General features: G+C 39.6%; 1 protein-coding gene across 1 annotated transcript in view; it reads left to right on the forward strand.

Moving 5' to 3' along the window:
• NRXN1 (neurexin 1) overlaps positions 1–23,991 on the forward strand; it is a 1,562,703-nt gene that overhangs the window by 863,355 nt on the left and 675,357 nt on the right. Inside the window, exon 16 of the mRNA XM_066595516.1 lies at positions 9,773–9,946. Within this exon, the coding sequence (XP_066451613.1) occupies positions 9,773–9,946 (174 nt within the window). The remainder of the gene's footprint in view (positions 1–9,772; positions 9,947–23,991) is intronic.

Raw genomic sequence — 23,991 nt, forward strand, 5'->3', positions numbered from 1 at the left:
AAAGTAACATAAAGCCTTTTGTAAACTTCTCCCAATGTATAAAGATACAATATAGACCTATTGGGGACAGAAACACAGACTAGCAGTCTATTTGAAAGGGAACAAGACTAAATAAGATTGACTATAGTATCACACGTTGATGTCCCATGATAAGCCATACATGGTACAACCAGACTGGATGAAAAAAAGAACTGAGTTAAAACAATAATGGTAAGAAAGCAATGTTTTCCCACCAGTATATATAGATCCAGGGTATGCCTTCTATTATGGATGGTTATGTGCACCGCTGGAACCTTCTAAACACGCTGACTCTGAAATGCTTTACAGTGTGAACCTTCAATAGTAATAACATATTGATTTTAAAGGAAAAATCAATAATGTTTGAACCTTTTGCACTAAAATCTGAATTTATGATATGATGGAGTTAAAGGACTGGAAAATGTCACATGTGAGCATTAACAAGGTATTTCCTATTTGGATGAAACTTGCCAACATGTAAAATCTGACTGCCGCTTGTAATTGAGAACATGGAATGAATGGATCTAAGAAGAACATAGAAAAAGACATTTTACCTTGAGCAATCCTTCCATTTCGACCAAAAGCCTTGTCACCTGAGATGTAACTCAAACCCTTCCGTTTTAAGGTTAATTACCATACAAAAAGTTCTAGACCTCGGTTAATAAAGTGTCTTTAAACTAATGTTAAATCAATAAGGGCACAAAAGTTGCGAAAGTAGCTTAATACTTCCTTATGGAACAATCTCTTTTTCAGCGGAACAACACGTAACTATTCCAACTGCACAGCAAAACTGTGAAATGCTTGGGGAAATTGGAACTTTGCCAGTTTAAGTCTGTCAAGTCTGTGGCAAAGTCAAGGAAACTAACTTTACGAAGTTCAAAAAAGAAAGTGTAACAATAAAGAACAAATCATAAAGGAAGGAAGAAGAGTCTTAGGATACTTGGACACTTTGTAGATTCGTGGCAGAGTTTTTGCAACAAAAAACATGCAGCAAATCTGCAGCGGCAAAATCCGTAGCGGATGTGATGTGCATGCTGATGTGTATTTGCTGCTGAGACTTGTGCCAATCTCTACCATAAAATAGTCACAAATTCGGCGCATGCGTTTTTTCACAAAAAAAGAATTTTGACTTATTAGCTTTATGCTTGCCTTTTTCCAAAAATGTGGGACTGACTTAATGGGGAAGGGAATGGCCTCCCATGGCCCAACACGTTACACCAGAAGGGGTGCAAACTAGGGGTTAAATCTATACCAGCTTGCAGCTGGTTGTGCATCTCTCTCCAGCACACTTTATATTAGATCAGGTGTAGGAAACGCCTGTTTTGATATAACAGGGTTTAATTCTAGAAGATATTTTCCACTTCTTTGATTCTATCTGGCTTGATATTGCAATAATAATATGTATGAGAATCGCCGAAAGGGAAATATCAAACAAACAAAATTACAAAAAGGGGCCATATACTCACTGATATACTAATATAAGAGGGCAGGTATACACACCCATTGGCGTAACTATAGGGGATGCGAGGGATGCAGTTGCACTCAGGTTCAGGAGCCTTAGGGGGTCCATAATGCCTTTTTTCTTCATACAGGGAGCCCAGTACTATGAATAAAGCATTATAGTTGGGGGCCCCTGTTACAGGTTTTGCATTGGGGCCAGGAGCTTCAAGTTACGCCTCTGTGTTAAGGAGTTAAGAGAAGTTTGGGGGCCCCAAGATAAACTTTTGCACCCAGGCCCATGTGCCTTTAGCTACACCCCTGTATACACCACTTAACCTGCAACATGCAGACAGCCAGACTGCTAAGTGTAGTAGCAAATAACACATGTGAACGACACTGATGAGACAGCCACTCACAAACCCTTCTTATACTGAGGGTGGTGGCTGGGTTTCTACCTCTATAGCACATTCCAGGAGGCTATGTTGTAAATTTCATGGCATGACAGTAGCTACAAATCTGGTTAGTTTGTTTAATAATATTCGAATGTTGATTGTAGTCCTTGTGAGGATGATATTGAAAACCCTCCAGCAACAATGACTTGCCACCCTTGATGTACTGGCTCTGTCTTTTAGAATTAAGGTCTGATACTGTTCTGGGGTCTCTGCAGCCCTTGATGTCCTGGCTCACCCATTCTTAAGCTGTTGGTGTTGGTCACAATATTCTCTTGTCTCACTCACAGTAATTTTACTTTCTTTGCTTTTGACTGGACTTCAAAAATTTTCACTTTTAATTAGATAGAAAGACAAATAAATAGATAGATACCAGCATTTTACATGTGTGGCAAGAAATCAGCCATGTTCCTTCCTTCAAACTACTAACGACCACTTGTCCATCCAATTTGTATGTGTGTGACATGTGAGTTACATGCAGAGCCTGACAGCAACTGGCTGTTAGCTCTACCCCCTGATCACATGATGGTGGTGTCATCACAGGTCCTTCTTTTGCAGTGAATGAGGAATTCTGGGTAGACTACATTCCCCACAAATCCCTGCAGCCTCAGTTTCTATGGATACAGCAGTACTCAGTCTGCCAGTTTGTGCCTGGTTGTTAGACTGCTACACACCTCCAATAAATAATACCTCACAAATTTACACATACTGGCTCTTAGCCCCACCCCCTGATCACATGACTTCCATGTCAGCACAGGTCCTTTACACATACATAGCTGGCGGTGAATATTGACCCACAACATTGAAGCATAGTCTTTCACCACTATCTTCACATCTCCTGAACATGATATCATGTCATCTCAAGTGTTAATGCCGCCAACATCAGTCAAGCCTTCATCCAATCGTCAACCATTGTCCAGTGTTGTAACTAAGCATTGCTGTCATGCAAATATGTCACCACAGAGGGTTCAACGCCACAATGGAGTTAATGCAGCTTACATGACACAGTAACAAGCCATGATTTCACCTCAGCCACCAGCTGAAGTTCGTAAAACACATGCAGCTCATATGCGAAAGCAACGTACCAGAACTGTGTGTGATGTGCATGTAGCAGAGCTGTGTGTGTGTGATGTGCATGTAGCAGAGCTGTGTGGTGCTTTGCCCAACCAGAATCACTGATACTATAATTTCCTAATAATTACTAGTATTCTTATAACACTCAGATCACATCTTTGGCTGTAAGGCAACGAGCATCAGCAGAAACCCTCCCCCAATGCTCTCTCTGCTGTAGAAGAATAGAAGGGCAAAAGAGGAGAGGACTGTCCATTAAAAAACCTTATTTTGAAATCTATGACAACACATGGATTAAATACCTCTTTATATTAGTATATGTGTGGAATTTATTTCATAATGTTCTTTTTTGCACAGCCACTTTACTTGTTTATACAATAGCAGATTTATGTTCCTGCTGTAATGGAAATCAGCTCCACATACCTTGACTTCCTCTTGAGCTTGTGAAGGGCTTGTGCTAATATTCATCAGCCAATCAGAACAGACAGAGCTGCAACTGCTGATTATTTAGCAGGTGTATTTCAAAATTGTGTACTTTCCTTAGCCTCACAGCGGGCAACCCATGTGTACACCCATGTCTGCACCCATCTTTCTGGTGGAGACAAGATACAACAATACTGGCAGTGGGTACCTGCGTCATCACCTAGTGACGGGACAGGAAAAATAAATATTTTGAAAAATAAATCTGTGCTGCGCATGACCGACAATGAGTGTCCACAGTCATCCGCAGTACAAAAATGACAGATATGTGGGGTTATGCCGCCCAGTGTCGGAGCTGGATTCGGCTGCAGGCTTGCGCATGCGGAATCCACCTCGTTCGTGTGCAGCCGGCCTTAGAAATACTTTTTACTTTTTCAGGCAAACTCTACAGAAAGGTCATCCAGATCATTTTCAGCCGCTGCTTTGGCTATTTGTTTGTACAACTGAATGTATTGTGTATCTGATAATTCTGCTTTCCAGCTGTGTTTCCTGTCACTGTACACAAATAATAAAGCTACATTGTTTATTACCGTAGACCTTGAGATGATTTTCCGAGTGTATGGATAACCAGCCTCCGTATCCTGCTCAGTGGATGAAGGTCATCTATGAGCCTCACTAAATAGGCATGCACTGTTTATTCAAGCTCTGACTGCTGAAGCATATAATAAAGTTTTGGTGATTTTAAATCTGCTGTCTCAGCTGATGCCTTAGTAATATGTCTTTTTAGAGCAGCTTTGCTTACTTTTTTCCTTCCTTTACAAAATTGTGAAATAATTTTTCAGCCTTCCTAAAGTCAATGATTTGCATTAAAAATTGAGAATTCTTGAGAAATTAATTACCCCTCAATTACCTCCAAAAATGCAAGAGAAAATATTTTTTTATTTGCATTTGTTTACTATATATAGTCAAAATATACTATTTTGCTTACTACTGTGCTGCAATTTTCACACCAATTAAACCATATTGAATGGATAGTTTTAGACTACCAATGCACTAAAACTGCTCTCTGATTGGCCAGCACTGCTCATGTGATCAGTGCTAGCCAGAAAGAGAGCATTGCACAGTGTGCAATTGGTAGCTAAAAAAATGTAGTGGCCATCATGGACAGTTAACTATAAGCTCTCAAACCAGTGGATTGGAGGGACATCAGTGGAGAAGAAAAATAGCAGATAATATACCTCCCTTCTAGTCTTTCAGCAGAATTTTGTCCCAAAACCAAAGGGCTGCTTTAAGGGACCGAGTAGCTAGTTATTTAGCAGGAATGTGTCTCTTCATACTTAGGGCTCATTCAGACAAGTGAATGTTAAACGCATTTATAGGCGCGTTTTTAAAGCTGACCTATTAGAACCAATGCTTTCCAATGAAAGTGATCCCCTGTCCGGTTTTTACACGCATTTAAAATTCTATCCGGGAAAAAAATAGGACAGCATTTTTCGATTTGCACAAAAAACGCATTTTTTGTGTGTAAATCAATGCAACTTTGACAGTAGGAAATCCTACTGTCAAAGCCCTTAAATAAGCCCTAGCTGCAGGAAAAAATAAAAAATAATAATACATTCCCTAGAAGCGTTGTCAGACCAGTGCATCTTCTCCAGGTCCTCAGCTCTTCTTCTTCATGTTCTTCTGGCTGGGGATTAAAAAATTCCCGCCTCCTGGAAGCGCTGCCTTTGATTGGCTCAGCGCTTTGACCAATCACAGTTGAATGGAAACCCTGGAATAGAAAAATCAAATGGAAAAAAACGCCTGTATGACTGAGCCATAAATGGATCCCGTTTTGCACTTATCCCCTAACCACAAGACCTTCACTTAGACTAGGCAGTCCTAAAATCAGATTTAGGCCTCGGTCACACGGGTGTTTTTTCCCGCGATTTGCAGATCGCATGACGGATGCGCATCCGCAAATCGCGTGACTGGGACGAAAAATTGCCCGAAAAAACTGCTCCTAGCCGCGTTTCATTAGAAACGGGCCGGAGCTGTCCAGCGCATTGAATTCAATGGAGGCCGGATCCATTGAAAGCAATGGGCTGTGGGCGATCTCACGATGAATTTTCGGGAAGGGCTTAAAAATATAAGCCCTTCCCTGAAATTCATCCAGAAATGTGTAAAAACAAAAAAAATATATATACTCACCTGGTCCCGGTAGACGGAGTTCAGCCGTGGCTGGCCGGCAGTTCTCCTGAACTGCTCTGAATAGTATTCAGCAGCCGGGGATTTAATATATACTCACCTTGTCTGCCGGGACAAGGTGAGTATATATTTTTTTTACTTTTTACACATTTCTGGATGAATTTCAGGGAAGGGCTTATATTTTTAAGCCCTTCCCGAAAATTCATTGTGCGATCGCCGGAAGCCCATTGCTTTCAATGGAGCCGGCTGTATTGCCGGCTCCATTGAATTCAATTGGCAAACATCATTCTTCTCTGCCACAGCTGTTACAGCTGTGGCAGAGGAGAATGATTTGTCTACTATATGTTCTCAATGGGGTCGGCGCTGCTGCCGCCGGCCCCATTGAGCGCATATAGAGAAGAGAACAGGAATCGCAGATCACAGATAGGTGCGATCTGCGATTTCTGTTCTATAATTTATCGGACGAGCGCATAAAAAGCGCTCATGTGTCCGATACCATTGCAAAGCAATGGTTCTCTAAGATCGCAGATCGCATGCGCAGGTCGCACGGAAAATCGCCCGTGTGACCGAGGCCTCAGGCACATTTTAAGACAGTCTAGTCTAAGTTTGCACTGTCTAACTTTTAAACCGTATTAGTAAATAAGCCCCAATGTGTTAGTCTTGTCTAGAGTGTTTCTTTAAAACTTTTTGATGTTTTTCATAATACGAAATATTAGACATGCTAGCTTCTTGACTTTTTCCATCTTACCGACTTAAAGAGAGACACCCATATGCGTAGCCATAACGTATTTCAGCTTAATTTGCCAGGACAAGGGTCAGGAGAGTCCCTCTTCCCTAATCAATAGGGTTCCAAAGATAGCACCCCCAACTTTGCTTTATGGCATATCCTGTATTAACATTGCGTATTTCTCTCTCAACATGTCCAATTTCTACAGACATTGCACGGCAGTACATGGGAGATAGATTCCTTTCTTTCCTCACTATTTCTGTATAAGAGAGGAACTAGATAGTTACAGTAAATTCATTTTTTTTTTACCCTCACGGGATATCCACTATTTCATTTGGCTCCACAGGGTTGTCTCGTTTTTTTATCTATTCACTGTGTGACTTAACCTTCATCTTTGGCGTACAAACAATATTAACTTCAGCAAGTCTACAGCCAAGCATAGGAATACACAGTCAACTTTCAAGACTGCCTCCCTGGAGCCCAAAAAATTATTTTTTAACCTTGACATTTGGCAAGTTGCAGGATCTGTCTGACCTGTTTTTGATTATGTGCGTTAAAGGGATAACCATCAGAGCCTCACTAGACGCAGATTCACCTTTACCAGCTGGCTGTTCTGCAGGGGGAAAATCATTTATCGCCCCTGGAAGCTGGCGTGTTCTTGGGTTCATTGATCTTCTCTTGACCTTTAACCTTTAGTTACACAGCTATGTTTTGTTTTTTGTTGTTATCCTTACTTGCTTTTTATTCCTGCAGGGACATTTTATAAGTCAAACAGTATTTTTTGTATTCATATATATATACCCTCTATATAAAACAATATTTTTTATAGACAGCATAACATGTGTTTTCTGGGGGTTTTTTTTAACCCTTCCCACCACAGCAAGTTTTAGTGGTAACCAGTGTTGGGCGGACCAAAACAGTCAAACTCTGTTTTGGGTTGAACCTTTCTAAAGGTTAGGATTGCCATGAATCGGAACCTTGGGCGATTCCTCTCAGCCTAGCTTTTGCTTTCTTCTCTTTTTTTTCTCATTCTTCTTCTTTTTTGTCTTATTATTCTGGTTATCGTCCCGTTTTATTGATGAAGCTCGGGTTCAGTTCAAACCAATTTGGACCAAACTAAACTTTTTGCTCAAAGTCGGCAAATCAGCCTAACCGAACTTTTGAAAAATTCACTCATTACTAGTGGCATTTTTTTTATGCCCTATTTTTCGGGAATCATTAATCTTTAATTTTTTGTCTATATAGCCACGTACTGATTTGCTTTTTAGCGAACTAGTTGTCATTTTTAATGCCTCAACTTAATTTATCATATAAGGGATTGAAAAGCTGTTACTTTTTCTGTTCTTGGCTACAGTGAAAAAAAAACAGCAATTTTTTTACATTTTTTCTGGGTTTCGTTTTTATGCTGTTCAATGTTCAGTAAAAGGGACAGTGGTGCCATATTCGTATAGTATTTGCTTATAATTTAATTAAATGCTAATTATAATTATTCATTTAAAAAAACTGTTGTGTCGTCATATTCTGAGACCCATAACTTTTTTTTTTGTTGATGGAACCATTTGAGATATTATTTATTGTGAGGTGAGCTGTAGTTTTTATTGGTATCATCTTATGAAATAAATAACATAATAGGCCTAATAGGAGAAAAAGGATAGAAGACCTAGGAGCCAACATTAGGCCCCTGCTGCTGTAAGAACCTGTTGTCAGCCCACAACAACATCACAGGGGTGCCATTGGGGTGATAGAGGGAGCATCTAAGGGGCTAAATGGCTGAGATTAGAATTATTTCTGATCCTGGCTATTGCAGTTGGGTGTCAGCTATATAACACTGCTCCAGAGGCAGCTCCCTATACACCTTGCGCAACTGACGTACATATATCTTAGCTATGGGGAATTAGTTCAAATGACAGAGCTCTTGCTAACTGATGGACATAGAAGGAAAGCCATCTTTTATTATAAAGTTGAGGAGGCAAGTGTTTTTTATTATGAGTCTAAGCGGTAAAACTAGGGACACACTTGAGATTAGTTAGGGGAAAACCAGAAGTAATGTCAGAAAATATATGTATTTTTATTTTTATTGAAAGAGTAGTAGATGCTTGGAACAAAACGTCCAGCAGATGTGGTTGGAAAGTCAACAATAAATGAGTTTGAGCTGCCTGGGATGAGCATGTATCTATCCTAATGAAAAAAATAAATAGAAAATGATGTAATAGCAACTAGGTGGGCCATGTGGACATTTTCTGCCATCAATTTCTCTATGTTTCTAGATGTTGGTAAGTAGTTAGTATTCTTATCCCTTGACAATGAGTATTAAAAGCAAGAGAGCAATTGGTCTTTTCTAGAGATGAGCGAGCACCAAAATGCTCGAGTGCTCGTTACTCGAGTCGAACTTTCAGTGATGCTCGAGAGTTCGTTTCGAGTGACGAACCCCATTGAAGTCAATGGGCGAATCGAGCATTTTTGTATATGACTGGTGCTCCGCTAAGGTTTTTATTTGTGAAAATCTTAGCAAATCACCAAAGTCATGTAAAAAAACACAGAAATGGATAGAGCAGGCGAGGAGCAACATGCAGGGCTGCATTTCGGGCTCCGAGGTCTCACTATTAAGCCACAATAGTGGCAAGAGTGAGACACCCCCCCCCCCCGCACTGTCAGCATAAAGATCGTTCTCCTCTGCCCTGCGCTGAGCCAATCAGAGGCAGCACTTACTCACCCATTCATGAATGGGTGTGAGTGAGACCTGCCTCTGATTGGCTCAGGCTGAGCCAATCAGGGGCAGCTTTGAGTCACACCCCCTTCACACCCACTGCAGGACGGCCGCGCTGTACTCCGGCTGCCGGGACAAGGTGAGTATATATATTTTTTTTTATTTTAACACATTTCTGGATGAATTGCAGGGAAGGGCTTATATATTTAAGCCCTTCCCGACAATTCATCCCGCGCTCGCCCGCAGCGCATTGCTTTCAATGGAGCCGGCTGTATTGCCGGCTCCATTGAATGCAATGCGCTGGACAGCTCCGGCCCGTTTCTAATGAAACGCGGCTAGGAGCAGATTTTTCGGGCGATTTTTCGGCCCCAGTCACGTGATTTGCGGATGCGCATCCGTCACGCGATCCGCAAATCGCGGCAAAAAACGCCCGTGTGACCGAGGCCTTATACTGAATCTTTCCTCAATAACTTCCTCCTAATCTACTGCACTTCCCCTGCTATATAACATGCTGCCTGCAGATAATAAAGCATCTTCAATGTGACAGCTTTCCTTTAATTACTGTTATATAATAGGTTTTGTAAGGTACTGTTGCTGTTTCTAAGGATATTAATAAATGACTTTTTTGTTAAACAGATATTAATAAAATGGTGTGTATGTGGATTACTTTATTGTGGTTATATAAGTTGAGGATGTACTATAATTGATCCTTTTTGTATCCTTACAATTGTTTTGTCTTTTTTTTTCTACAAGGTGACCTATACATAGGAGGTGTTGCCAAAGAAACGTACAAAACATTGCCAAAACTTGTCCATGCCAAGGAAGGATTCCAGGGCTGCCTTGCTTCTGTTGATCTGAATGGACGTCTTCCAGACTTGATCTCAGATGCTCTTTTGTGTAATGGGCAAATAGAAAGAGGATGTGAAGGTACATATAATTATTTTAATCACCTTAACTCTACAAATGGTAATGCGTCCATCAATGTTGGACAGTCAGTTTATCTCATAATGATATCTACTTTGTATATATTGCAATTAATCATTCATTGATACGAAAAAAAAAAAAAAATCTCATAAGATTTTATTTTTATTGAAGTTTTTGATTCTCTATCATTTAGAAATTTCTTTTAGATTATTGGAATACGATTGTTGACTTATTGTGCCAATCTTTAGAATTTATCAATAAGGTGTTTTATCTTTTTCTTTGCTTTTTAAAAAAATAGCTTTTTATTACTTTAGCTGCTATTTATATCATAATATTATTGTTTATGTTGTGTTATTGTTTTTGTTATTGTTAATTTTCCACATTATCCTTTGTGCATGATATTGTCATATATCATTATTTTCATATTTCCATTTTATCTGTTGGGAATTTTTTCTTCATCTAAAAAAATAAATTTATTTTTCATGTGTCTGAAATGTTGTTTTTATTTTATACCATGTCATGTTTTTGTGCATAGTTTAGTCCTAGTGTACCTTCTTGGCAATTCAGTAGGTTTTACCATCAAATATGAAGGGCTACGAAAACCTCTGTGCATGAAAAATCAATACACACATATCTTAGTAAGTCCTTGCAGAAAAAAAAGAGGTACTTATTTATTTTTTAGCTTGAGTTTTCCTTCTCATGCATTTAGAAAAGCTCATATTTGGTTTGTAAGCTGTTCTACATTCTAGTTTCTGTGGCATGTTCAGCATTAATCAGCTGGTTTCTCTCATCCATGCACACAAACATAGCTCCCCCTCCTTTCTCCTCTTTCCACACCTGTGAAGCATAATTAGCCACGCCACTCAGCACTTTACAGTATCCCTTCATCTATGTTAATTACCACTGGGGGATAGATTGGTGGTGGTTGAACAGATAAACATGGTGTAGTTGATTACAATACAATGCCATCTCTACATCAGATGACACAGGAGATAAGCTTTACTAAAACAGAGCCTTATTGTACAACAGGCAGGTGATCTGGATAGAGAGTAAAACATAACAAGAGAGTAGTACTACAAGGTGCAGGGTCATAGGGCCTGGAATCTGGTGAGATGATGACCATCTCCCCACATCTCTCGACACTGTTATACAGCCCTCTGTATTAGTAGTTTTCTCGATCCAGATGTTTTTTTTTTCCTATCCACTTTCACTATTTATAACTTGGAGTGACTGTACTAAACAAGGACACCTTGCTTTCCATTGACTGCACCTCCCTGTGGAAGAATCATGTGAACTTGCAAATGATAGACAATGTGCTGGCCTTTTCCTGTCACTGCAGAAAACCCCTGGGTGATTGTGTCTCAGAAATTTCTCATTGTGTAATATGACCCCCTTGCAGCATACTTCTTCAGGTCAGGAGAGCAGGCTAGGGGAGGTGCTTAGAATCAGCCTGTCAGTTTACTTCCTTTGCTGGATTCTGCTAAGATTTCAGTCCCTTGGGAAAGAATACATGCATAGAAAGCAAACAATCAGACATTTTTAGTGAAAAGCAATTACAAAAAGTCTTAATTTCCAAAAGCACATTGATTTAAAGAAAAAAATAAGAGTCCTAAGGTGTAGATAGTTTTAAAGTCAATATTCATGTTCGATAAGCTTTGCAAAACAATAAATCCAAATATTGTACTTTAAAAATGGGATGGTAACTTGGATACACACATCACTTTATTTTACATATTATGGCCAATAAAGTAATTATATGGTTATTTCACCTTAAGCCCTCGGTGAGACGAGTGGGTTTTTTTGCGCACCAATAGGCGCGCAAGAAAAATCGCCGCTCACATATGTTAAAATCACGTCAACAGGCAATTTCTCATGCACATAAAAAAGCCCTGTTAGGGCTTCGGGATTTCCCCATAGCAGGGAGAGCGAGCAGAGCTATGGGAGATAAACCCATAACAGGAAGAGACTGAGCAGGGCTATAGGCTCCACTCTCTCTCCCTGCTTTTGGGTAATCCCCCATAGCTCTGCTTTCTCTCTATGCTATGGGGAAATCCTGAATAGCTCTGCTGTCTCTCCCTGCTATGGGTTAATCACCCATAGCTCTGCTCTCTCTCCCTGCTCTGGGGGCACCCGAGGGATATCCCCATAGTCCAGATAGACTGGGCGGGGCTATAGGGCTTCTCACATAGAATCCATATAGTAAACATTGAGGAGACAGGGCTAGTGAGGCGGAGCTAGAGGGTGGATCATTTTAGCCCCGCCCCCTCTCCCATGCTCTTCGGGAATCCCTCAGGAAAATCCATGTAAACCTGCCCCCTCTCCCTACCCACTATAGGAAAATCCCTTGGGGAGAAAGGGATAGGGAGTGCCCTACTGCCCCCCATTGCTGGGGAATTGCCAAGCAGGGGGGCTGCAGGAATACCCTGCGGTCTACAGCAGGACATTTAACACCTGCTGCCCAGAAGCAATTTTGACATGTCCCGCTGTAAATGCTAACAGTATTATTTCCAGAGTGCATGCAGAGAGGCAGAAGAGCAGGAAGGGACAGTAAAGAAGGGGCATGGTTTCAGCTCATGCTGTACAGCCCAATAATATGCAGAAACAGTTATTACCTTTGGAGCACCAAAGCAAAATAAAATATACAACCAAAATATAGCTAATTACCTTGACATATAACATTCACATTTTAAATTTTTAAAGGACGTGGACTTTATGAGGGTAATATATTTTTGCACAGTTTTTCTCAGCTCCATGTAAAGATTTCAGGTGCATTCAAAGATATCATATTCCCATGGCAACTGAAGTAAAATGCTGTTTACAGCACTTGTTAGTCCAGAAATCTTTTCATATGCCCTTTTCCAAGGAAATAATTTCATAGTACATTTTTTTCTTTATTTTTTTAGTACAGTAAAGAACAGTAACTATGCGTTTTTATTATCACTAATTTACAATAAGCCTTAAAGTAAAGACTTTATGTACATCTGCATCAGAGGCTCCATGTAGAGTTTCCGGCGCAGATCTAGCACAAAGTTGTCTAGAAAAATATTGAAGACTTGGCGGACTCCATTATAGCAAAAGGGGTCCATTGGGTGTTGTTAATTTTATATAATATATATAAAATAGATTTCACTGAAGCAGCTACTGTCTATATGAACACCTAGTTTACATTTACAGTTATAGACAATTAAAATAGTGATACTTTATTAACCCTTTCCAATCCAATTTGTATCCTGGTTTTCCTAGGGGGCTTACTCTTTTTCTGCTGTTATACAATGGCGCTATATGCTGGCTAAAGCCAGTACTGTATGAGGTGACACGTTGGATAGGCTGCAACAGCAGAGAGGCTGGCAATGTACAGTAAGAGAACCCAGACGGGCTTCTTCCAACATGGGAGATGTACAGCCTTAAATCATAATGTCTTCAGACATCAGACAGTGGATTGGAAAGGGCTAAATAGTATTAAAAACTAGGGCTAATTGATACAGACCAACATATAACAACCTCACAGATGATCACTCTTAGTACTCAGTGATTGGATTCAGTACATAGAGTTATTGGCTGGCTTGTGTGTTAAACCACATCAAGATGATATTAGTGGGAGTTCGAGCTATCACAGGTTTTTAAAGACTGCCAAGTGTATACGGATTGCGTAATCTGCCCTAAGGCAAAATTATGAGATGCAGTCTTAATATTCATTGCAAATTGGCAATGTAAACTTCCAATTGCCTCTTATATGAAACAAGCCAGTCAAAAAGATTAAAATTAAATTCCTGATATATGGGGTAAGATTTGTATCTTAAATCCCTAAAAAGGTTTTCTACGTCTAGTGGTGACGTTTCATCAGGAACCTTAATAATTTTCAACAATCTCTTAGACCATTATAAGGTAGGTCTTATATTAGAGCAATAAACGAGCTGACTCATGGAAATCAACGCTAGCAATGATCAATTACGCTGGTGTCCCTGTTATGCAAATTATGATTGATGCTTTAGCTGTCTTAACAAGACTCGTCAATTTATATCTAGAATGTTGGTGTTGTCATAGAGACAGCAGTACCAAGTATCCTGGTTTAAGGTACAATTCCCAACCAGCCTGCATGGATGCAGCCAAATGAGCTTCTTTGGGTCCCTACCTGTGAGTCACGCTGTCTAAATACCAACTAGTTTAGAGTTCTCCTTAATGATCTAGGGTATCTACATTTAGAATCTAACTCTCAGCCCTATTGTAAATAGTAAGATGTGTGACATAGGAGAGATAGCACCTCCGGCCTTGATGACCTCCAACCTACCATCAAGGCCGGAGGTGCTAGCCAGCCAGCCAACAACTCTATATACTGAATCCAATCACAAAGTATTAAGAGTGATCATTTGTGTGTTTATTATATGTTGGTCTGTCTCAATTAGCCCTATTTTTTAATAATATTTAACAAAGTATCTATATTTTAATTGTCTTTTATATAACTTTTATATAACTCTTATATCCTAGAGTTCATCAGAACAGCAAAAATAGTGTAGTGCAGCCCAGATTAGACAAAAACATCTATGTGATGCTAAAACAAAAATTGAACATTCCTTATTTAATCCATAAGTGGATCAAGCCACTGTCTCTTAAAATTCTTTATCTCTTATGGCTTAAAGGTTCATTTTATGTTAGTGCTAACTGCATAGTTTTGAGGGTGGGTTGGCGGAAAAATGCAACAACATAAACAGTAAATTTTTTGAAGCACTACATTTAGGAAGTAACTTTTCTTTATAGTATATTTTTTTATTCGATTTTCCAAAAATAGGAAGTAACATATTCTATAGTGAGACAGAGATGGCCGCTAAGTACTGGCAGGTACAACAAAGAGCCTATGAATCAAGTATAGAAAAATATCCAATATAGAGTTAATACATTCTAAAAACAAATTACACAGTTCCCTTTGAAATCATTGGTCTTCCCATACAACTAATTTATGTACCAGGTCCTAGAGAAAAAGAGAAACTGTGTAGCACTGCTTAAAGATGACAATTCTCAATGAGACAATTCCTCAGAATTCCATTACAGTGATCCCTCAAATTGCATTAGTTTCAAAATGCAACATATTAAACATATAATTGCCTTTCTCATGTCATTGAAACTTAAAACCATATTCAACATACAATGTCACAGACAGTCCAGATCTGTGGCTCATGTACATTTCTGGAAAATCCAGCTCACCATCATGGCTATTTGACTGCTAAGACCCCTGTATTAGCGAAGTGCATGCACTGATTGACTGCCTAGCAGTGCCTCTCTACAGTACAGTATGGTACTGTACTGCATGCTTTTTACTGCCCTCTACCTGCGCCATAATGAACTGATCTTTTGGACACCAGGAGAAGATGGACCCATGTTACTTTTCTAGCATGCTGTGTATTCAGAGAATCCTGAAGAAGCTTCTGTCATCAACATGAAAAGTAATTTACAGCTTCCAGCAGTTCTTTCTGAATTTAAAGTGTAACTCAACTGTTAAAAAAAACTTTCGACATGTCAAGTGACATCAGAAGTTTTGCACGGTGGTGGTTTGTCTACTGAGACTCATTGAGACTCAGGATCACTAAAATAATGGGTGGAAGCACTTATCTGAGCACTATGCTCATTCAGCTGTTATTAGTGAAAGGTATATGAACTCTATAGACTTTCGATAGAGCTTGTCCGTCACTCTGAGCAAATTCCGGAATACCCAAACAGACACAAAACTCAGATGACAGCTTCTGCCATTTGTTTTAGTGATTAGTGGGTGTCTCAGCACCCGGGCCCCATCAGACAATGTTATAAGTTTTTAAAAAGTTCCTTTCTACTTTAAAGGGGTTTCCAAGCTATTAGTCTTATACAGTTTTGGGCTCTTCATGCCCAAAATATACTCATAGCAGCACCAGACCGCCATTTCCACGGTCCATCTGACAGTTGGCATCACACAGCCAGAAGGTCAGGTGATGTTCCGAGTCATGTGAGCTTCTAATGTAAAAGCCCCGAGGCAAGTTTACAAGATGCTACTGATGGCGTTCCTGCTGGTCTCCCATTCGCTGCAGCAGTCATGTATGTAAACCACCAATGTAACTGCTGCCACCAATGTAAATGAAGGACCAGAGCAGTGGCCAGTGGTGGTGGGCAGAAGTGCACAGCGTGAGGCAAGTATGTGTGTTTTTTTTATATTACACAACTCGTCTCCCGTGCTGCCAAATATTGAAAAGGTCAGAAAGATCCTTTAATGCATGAAGACTTGCTTTATCTGTATTAGTTATCAACCTATCTCTTTTAATTTTCATTGTGTACTACTTTTTGCCAACATTTTAGGGACTTTGAAACCAATTATCAGTATTCTATAGAGTTACAGTTTCAACATTCTGTGATTGTCCAGGAACCAATTAATATTGTATGTTGAGGAACCACTTTATATAGTGTTTGAAAATGTTCTTTTCCTAGTCCAGGTGACCCCTTTTAGTTTTAGCATTGTATGTTGTCAAAACAGGTAGATAACTCATATCAAATAATATACATAGTTGTTCCTTCAATAGATGTTCCCCATGATTATTATATACTAGCTGATTACATAGCGTTGCCCATATATTTTATTTTTAGACACGGAAAGAATTTAAATATGTGTGTGTGTGTGTGTGTGTGTGTGTATATATATATATATATATATATATATATATATATATATATATATATATATATATATATGTGTGTGTGTGTACTTAGTTAATATAAGAACACACATATATATACACACATATAGTATATGAGGAGGAAGAGGTCATCTGTGTAACCTATTAGTATATGAGGAGGAGGTTGTTTGTGTAATATCTTACTGCATGAGGAGGAAGTTGTCTGTGTAACATCTTACTGCATGAGGAGGAGGTCATCTGTGTAATATATTGGTATATGAGGAGGAGGTCATCTGTGTAATATATTAGTATATGAGGAGGAGATCATCTGTGTAACATATTACTGCATTGGGAGGAGGTCATCTGTGTAATATATTGGTATATGACGAGCAGGTCATCAGTGTAACATCTTACTGCTTGAGGAGGAGGTCGTCTGTGTAATATCTTACTGCATGAGGAGGAGGTTGTCTGTGTAATATATTGGTATATGAGGAGGTCGTCTGTGTAATATTGGTATTTGAGAAGGAGGAAGTTGTCTGTGTAAGATATTATTATTTTCTGAGGAGCAGGAGGTCTGTGGAATACTGGCGTAATTAAAAATCAAAAACTCACTGACTTGCCCTGTAATTCCTGTTGCTAATAGCAACCAATTACACCTCAGCTTTCACTTGTTATACTGCTTCTGGTAAAATGAAAACTGTGCTGTGATTGGTTGCTATGGGCAACACAGATTTCCTTTTGGACAGATTTCATAAGAGTGGGTGCTGGTCTCATTTCTTTGTGGTACATAGTGGCTTACTGCTGGTGGGAAGTTGTGTGATAGTTGGAGCAGAGGAGGAGGTTGTCTGTGTAAGATATTGTTATCTGAGGAGCAGGAGGTCTGTGTCATGTATTAGTATTTGAGGAGGAGGAGGTCATATGTGTAATAGATTAGTGTATGATAAGAAGGAGGTCATCTGTGTAATATAAAACTGTGAAACAAAAAACATCTGCTCAAGTGCAATTCCAGCATCCCTCTTTTCCCTTCAGGGGCAATGGGGCCGTCTTATTCCCCAAAAATTTGTTCCCATGGGATGAGTTATATGTGTACCAACTTTGGTTAAAATTGCTACAGGCGTTCATGAGTTATGGTGGCACATACACACATACATACAAACATACACACATCCTACATACACATTTCCTCCCTCCCCCACAGGGGTAGTTGGGCTGTGTTAATTTTCTCTTCATGGGATGAGTTTTTATGTACCAAGTTTGGTTGAAATTGCTCCTGGCTTTCATGAGTTACGGTGGCACATACATACACACATACATCCTATTTTATATATATATATATATAGATTTACTTCATAGTAATCAAAATTCACATCATCGATAAAAAAGCCAAAGAGACCAAGGACCAGCTTTAAGATTTATTTTCTACTGACATTTAGTACATTATATATTCTTCATTTGGTTCACACGTGGGCTGCTTCTGAGTTTTATGGTTCAATGGGCAATATTGCCAATCAATATGATTAAATAAGAGAAAGAAATTGAAAAGTCAACCCATCATATGATTTACATCCCTTTTTTCTTTAACCATGAACAGGCCACATGCTTTGGTTGCCCTGTTCGTCCAACTTTTCTATCTGTAATAGATTAGTGCCAGTAAAAATACTCCTAACTTGTACAGTGCCACACATTAATTAGATCTTGTGGTAGATTAGAAGTCCGGTTGTCAATTTCTCTTCAAACTACAAACTCCATTTACTAAATTCAATAATGGGTTTTTGGTGGATCAAATAGGGACCACTCTGTATTTTGATTGAATTCCATCAAACTTCTCTCTCTCTCTTCAACAATTTCCTTGACTTTCCTCACGATCGTTATCATAGCCTCTATTTTTTCAGTTTGTTTTTTTCCCTCCATGCTTAATTCCATTGAGCTATCCCTATCATTTAATTGGGTTTTTATTTCTAACATCTTCTATAAGGATCTTTGAATTTCAATTGACCAAACGAACTTGTGTCTTACGACCCTACTTTCTATCTGGTCGCAGTCAAATAGTTAGAATCTACAGTAATTACCATCCATCATATTTATCGTAAAGGTATTTATCGGCTTGGAGGTGTATTTTTCTAATAGCTTGCAGTAAGAGTTGACAATGCAAAGTACTTTAAAGTGACGTGACTGAATGTAGTAATAGAATAGAAAGTACATTGCACGTACCTATAAATAAGTAATAAGATTTACAGATGAAGCAGACCTGAGTTTATTATTAGCTCTTTGGAGCTATATCAGTTCTAAATTGCGATACACCTACATTATTAGTCTAGATAGTATTAAATAATGTAATATTTACTTTAAATCCTGTGAAAAAAATCACAGATAACGAACAGTGCAAAAAAAAAGAACATACTCATACACATAATAAGAAATATGGAATAGAGTCAGCAAAAGACTTACATGTGGTTATATCTAAAGGCTTCACTCGTCTATTGGGTAGAATAAGTGCATCTGTGTGTGATTCCAGGTCCTAATTGCCCCAGGACCTTTAATTACTAGCACAGAAATAGGGGAACTGCGCTACATATTTAAGGATGCACTTAACCCCTTAGGCCTCATGTCCACGGGCAAAATAAGAATTAAAATCCGCAGCGGATTTTAACTCTTCTCCTGCCCGCGGATCCGCATCCCATAGGGATGCATTGACCACCCGCGGGTCGATAAATACCCGCGGATGGTCAATAAAAGTGATTTTTTTAAAAATGGAGCATGAAAAAATCTGGACCATGCTCCATTTTCATGCGGGTCTCCCGCGGGGACGGCTCCCGCGGGCTTCTATTGAAGCCTATGGAAGCCGTCCGGGTCCGTAGGAGACAAAAATCGGAATTCACTCACCCGCTCCGGTTCTTCCCTTCACCGCGACGCCATCTTCTCTCCGTCGCGGCCGGATTTTTTTTTCTTCGGGGCGGCGCATGCGCGGGGCACGTCACCGACGTCATCCTGCGCATCCGCCGGGCTGAAGAAAGAAGATCCGGCCGCGACGCAGGGAAGATGACGCCGCGGCGAAGGAAGGATCCGGAGCGTGCGGGAGGTGAGTTAATTCTTATTTATTCTTATTTTCAGCCCTCATGTCCGCGGGGCAGGAGGGACCCGCTGCGGATTCTCCATGGAGAATCCGGAGCGGGCCTGATTTTCCCCGTGGACATGAGGCCTTAAGGAGGAGGGTGTTTCAATCCTAAAGTACCAGAAAGTTTTTAGCGAATTTACCCATGTGGTGGTTTTACTACCCTATTTTTTAGCTACCAAAACTAGAGGTAAAAAGCTTCAAAAATGTTTTTTTTTAATTATTTCACACATTTCCAGTGCAGCTGGGACATCCATTGAACAGCTGTCAACTTTCTTTTTAATTCTTGGAGGGAAAACATGTAGTGCCACCACTGTGAAAACTTAGCATTAAACAGTACTCATGCAAATCAATTTTCCCTGAACTTCAGAATCAGTTTCTTGACCATCAAGACACTCTCAGTTAGGTCCTAGATTGTTAATGGCATCTTCTGGTACCCGAGAAGACATGCGATTAGTGTCTACATAATTCAACATAACAACTTTATTAATATTTAACATGACATCATCCATAACTCAAAAAAGGTTGTAGGTATTGAAAAAAAAATGCCTCTATCATTTTCTGATGAAATTCTACCCTTTCATCATGTATTCCAGTCCCTTTTTCCATTGAAATTTCTTGGGCTGAATCAAAGATGGCTGTCACCAAGATGGCTGACAGCCACCATCATAGTGCCAAAAGGTTTTCCTCCACCTATGTAAGTTTTCTATAAAGTATCCTACTCGTATCACTTTTCATTCAGAAAATATTCTGACTTTTAAATTATCCCGTATTACCTGTTTACCAGGAAATGACAGGTCTTTCAAGAGATGAGGATCCTGAACCAAGACCCCCCCTCTGTTAACTCACTATGAAAATGGGTTTTCTAAAGTAGACAACTCAGATAAACTGAAAGGGGTTACACGCATAATATTCTAAATCTATAAGTGATTCCTCTACTGTACAACAAATCAAACTTAAGGAGCTCTGAGGTGAAGCTTATGGGAGATGCATATATAATGGGTCAAGCTTATGGAAAATGAAAGTATATACTGGCAATGTATATTCAACAGGTTAAGCTAGCAGGTAGCACATATACAAGATGTTAAAGGGGCTATCCCATTAAAAACATTTAACATTAATCCACAGGCCTGATCATAAGAATGTAGATCCTGAGCCCCCTTCCCCATTCCTTTATATTGCACAACTGCAGTGAGGACTAGTTGAATGGAGCAGTGGCCACTTATGTGCTCTGCTGCTCCATTCAGTGAATATGGGGGCTTACAGAGACAGCCAAATGCAATGTTTGGCTGCTTGTGTTGGCCATATAGAATTTAAATGCAGCTGCAGTGCTGAGATAGCCACTCCATTCAAACGCCTATGCACTGTGGTCATGCAATGAAGAGGAACCGGGTTGCTTGGAAGTCCTGCTCCAATGATCAGTGACAGTGGTGTCATCAGTGATTATACATTTAACACCTATCCTGTGAACAGGCAGTAAATGTTTTTATGGGATAACCCCATTATTTTTATGGGGGATGCTCATTATTGATGAGCAAACTTTTCAAAACTTTGGTTTGGCAAGTTCATTGAACTATTGCAAAATGTCTGATACTGTCCAAATTAGTTCAAACCAAATCGGAAGTTCACTAAAACCCCGAAAGCTAGTGTATAACACTGTGTAAGATCCATAAAAGCTCTGTGTAGAACTCTGAGAAAGTTTTACAGGGCTTTTATGACTGTTACACAGTGTTATACACCAGTTTTCAAGACAAGTGTTGAGTGAACTGAACCAGTGGAACCCTATTTGAGATAGAAATTTGCTAAAAGCTTGATTTAGATTCATGCCAAACTGAACTTTTAGCAAAGTTTGACCTGAAACAGGGTTTTACTGGTTCTGTTTACCAAACACTAATGCTCATATAAGATATTAAACTTTTGGAAGATGCATGTAAATTTTTTTAGAGATGCTCATGCCTATGGCAGATGCTCATACTACACATCAAGCTTACAGGAGATACTAGTTACGTCCGCTTGGCGCACAAATACGCCATTCCACAAAAGGAACACAATTGTGTCCATTTAAAACCTACAAACACTCTCCAACAATAAATGGGAAGGCTTTCCCTAAATACGTAACAAACAAGGGAAAGGCCCTGCCTACCATGGCAGACTGGTCGCGTTGATAGATGCGGGCCTGCACTCGTACCTGGGACCTAACTATCCCTGATTAGGGAGCTGGAGAGATGAACTAAACAGACACACAGGGCATGACACTATACTGACACAGCAAACACAGAACAGGACTAGACATATGGAAAATGTCTGGCCACCAGCACAGACATATCAAACACGTCGCTGTTCACACCAAACATACAACAAATAGTGCATAAAACAGGAACTCCATGCAGAGCTCACATGCAAGCAGCTGAAATACCACAGCAAGTCTCAGTGTCCTCATACCAGGGCACAGGCAGTCAGCCACCGTGCCGACATAGGGAACTGTGTCAGTGATCCACTACTGACACCCAGACAAGACATAAGACGTTTGGAGGCCGCACCTGTCAGAGGAAGAAAAGATGGGTTCTGCATATGATACAGACAAGGACTAGAAGTGTCCAAACCATCTTTAGGGAAGTAGAGAGACACAGACAGACAAACAGGCAAACACAGCTATGAGTGGGCACAAGACAGTGAAGTCCAAGCAGTAAAATGACCAGCATCAGCTACTGAGAGATGCTGGTCTTTATATACTACAGAATAAAGGGGATTGGCTGCTGGAGAATACCACACCCAGCCAGCTCAATTAACCTTAACCACCTGTGGAGCTGTGCTGCTAGGAGTCTTAGTACTGCATGTCCCAGCAGCACAACGTAACAATACTAAATGCCAAGCTTATGTGAGATGCACATATCTGTCAGGAATTGGATGTGTTGACTTAAATCACACAATACAAATAAATATTTTTGTTTACTTTTTTTTAATGAGTGGGGTGAACAACATAGCAACGAAGACCAGTAGAGAATTGTATTGTAAGTCTCGATTGGAGCTGAAGACTAAGACTTTAAATAATAGAGTTAATCTTTGAGATGACCCCGAGTCTATAGATTTTCTAGCTGAGTAGACTCCTATTGCCCGCACTGATCTCTGTCTATGGAATAAAAATAAACTGCCATGTAAATCTTATTTCCGAACATAAAGTCTTCAAGTGTATTCTGGTAAAGCTCTTCTGTCCCTGTCAAGGAAAGAGAGAAAGACAACCAGAAGCCATCTGAAGCCTTAAACACACTTATATATATTTCTGTATATTGTGCTAGAGCTACTTAGGTTTAATATATACTATAGCATAATACCTGTATGTAATATGTTTCCTCTATGAAATATAGTCAACTATAGTAATATATACCCCAGCTATATATATTTAATAGATTATTGCACAAACTACTTTGATTGTTTTAGTTGATGGAGTTACAATCATAAGGGCTTATTTCGTCAACATTTTATTGAAATCTGAGCTGAAAACGGGGATCGTCATCTTTTAGCTACAGTGGAAAGTGACTACAGAGAGCATCGCATCTGTGCATTACACAGACAGACCATTGATTTTAATGAGAACTGTGTAGTGCTCGATTTTCCCTATGGTGGCACTGCAGGAGAATTTTGCTCTTGCTGCTAGATTCCTCTAGAGATTACATTTGTTCACCGAGGGTCCCAACAATGCACTGTTCTAACAAACAGGATTGTCCAAAGCAGTTGGTAATGTCTATTTCCTTTAGGGGTCTTTCACACAAAAAGTATTCAGCATTTTTTAAATGTATGTAGAAAAAAACCCACAAAAAATACTTAAATTTTAAGCAATTTGTTTTAGAAATCACAAACTCTTAAATGCCACAAAAACATTAAAAAAAACTGTTATTTCTAATATATATTTTTAAGATTTTAAAGTAATGTCTGACTGCATCCTTTTTGGCAAAAAAGATGTTAAAATGGCAACAAAAACATTGCATAAAATGCTACAAAATGTGTAAATGCTGCCACATACTTTTCCTTCTAGAAGGAAACATGTCTGCCTTTTGGCATTAAAACAAAAATTGCACCAAACTGCACAGCATGAACGTGGCCTAAGGCCTTAGTCACACGGGCGTAAATACGCGCGTATATACGCGCTTAAAAACCCACGGGCGTTTTTATGCGCATATATAGGCGCGTAAAAACGCACCTACAAAAGATAGAACATATTGGTGGCAATGGACATGGTCACGCTTTAAAATCCCCGCCTGCTGAATGATCTGCCTCTGATTGGTCACAGCCCTGACCAATCAGAG

This window comes from Eleutherodactylus coqui, chromosome 3 (genome assembly GCF_035609145.1).
Source record: "Eleutherodactylus coqui strain aEleCoq1 chromosome 3, aEleCoq1.hap1, whole genome shotgun sequence".
NCBI lineage: Eukaryota > Metazoa > Chordata > Amphibia > Anura > Eleutherodactylidae > Eleutherodactylus > Eleutherodactylus coqui.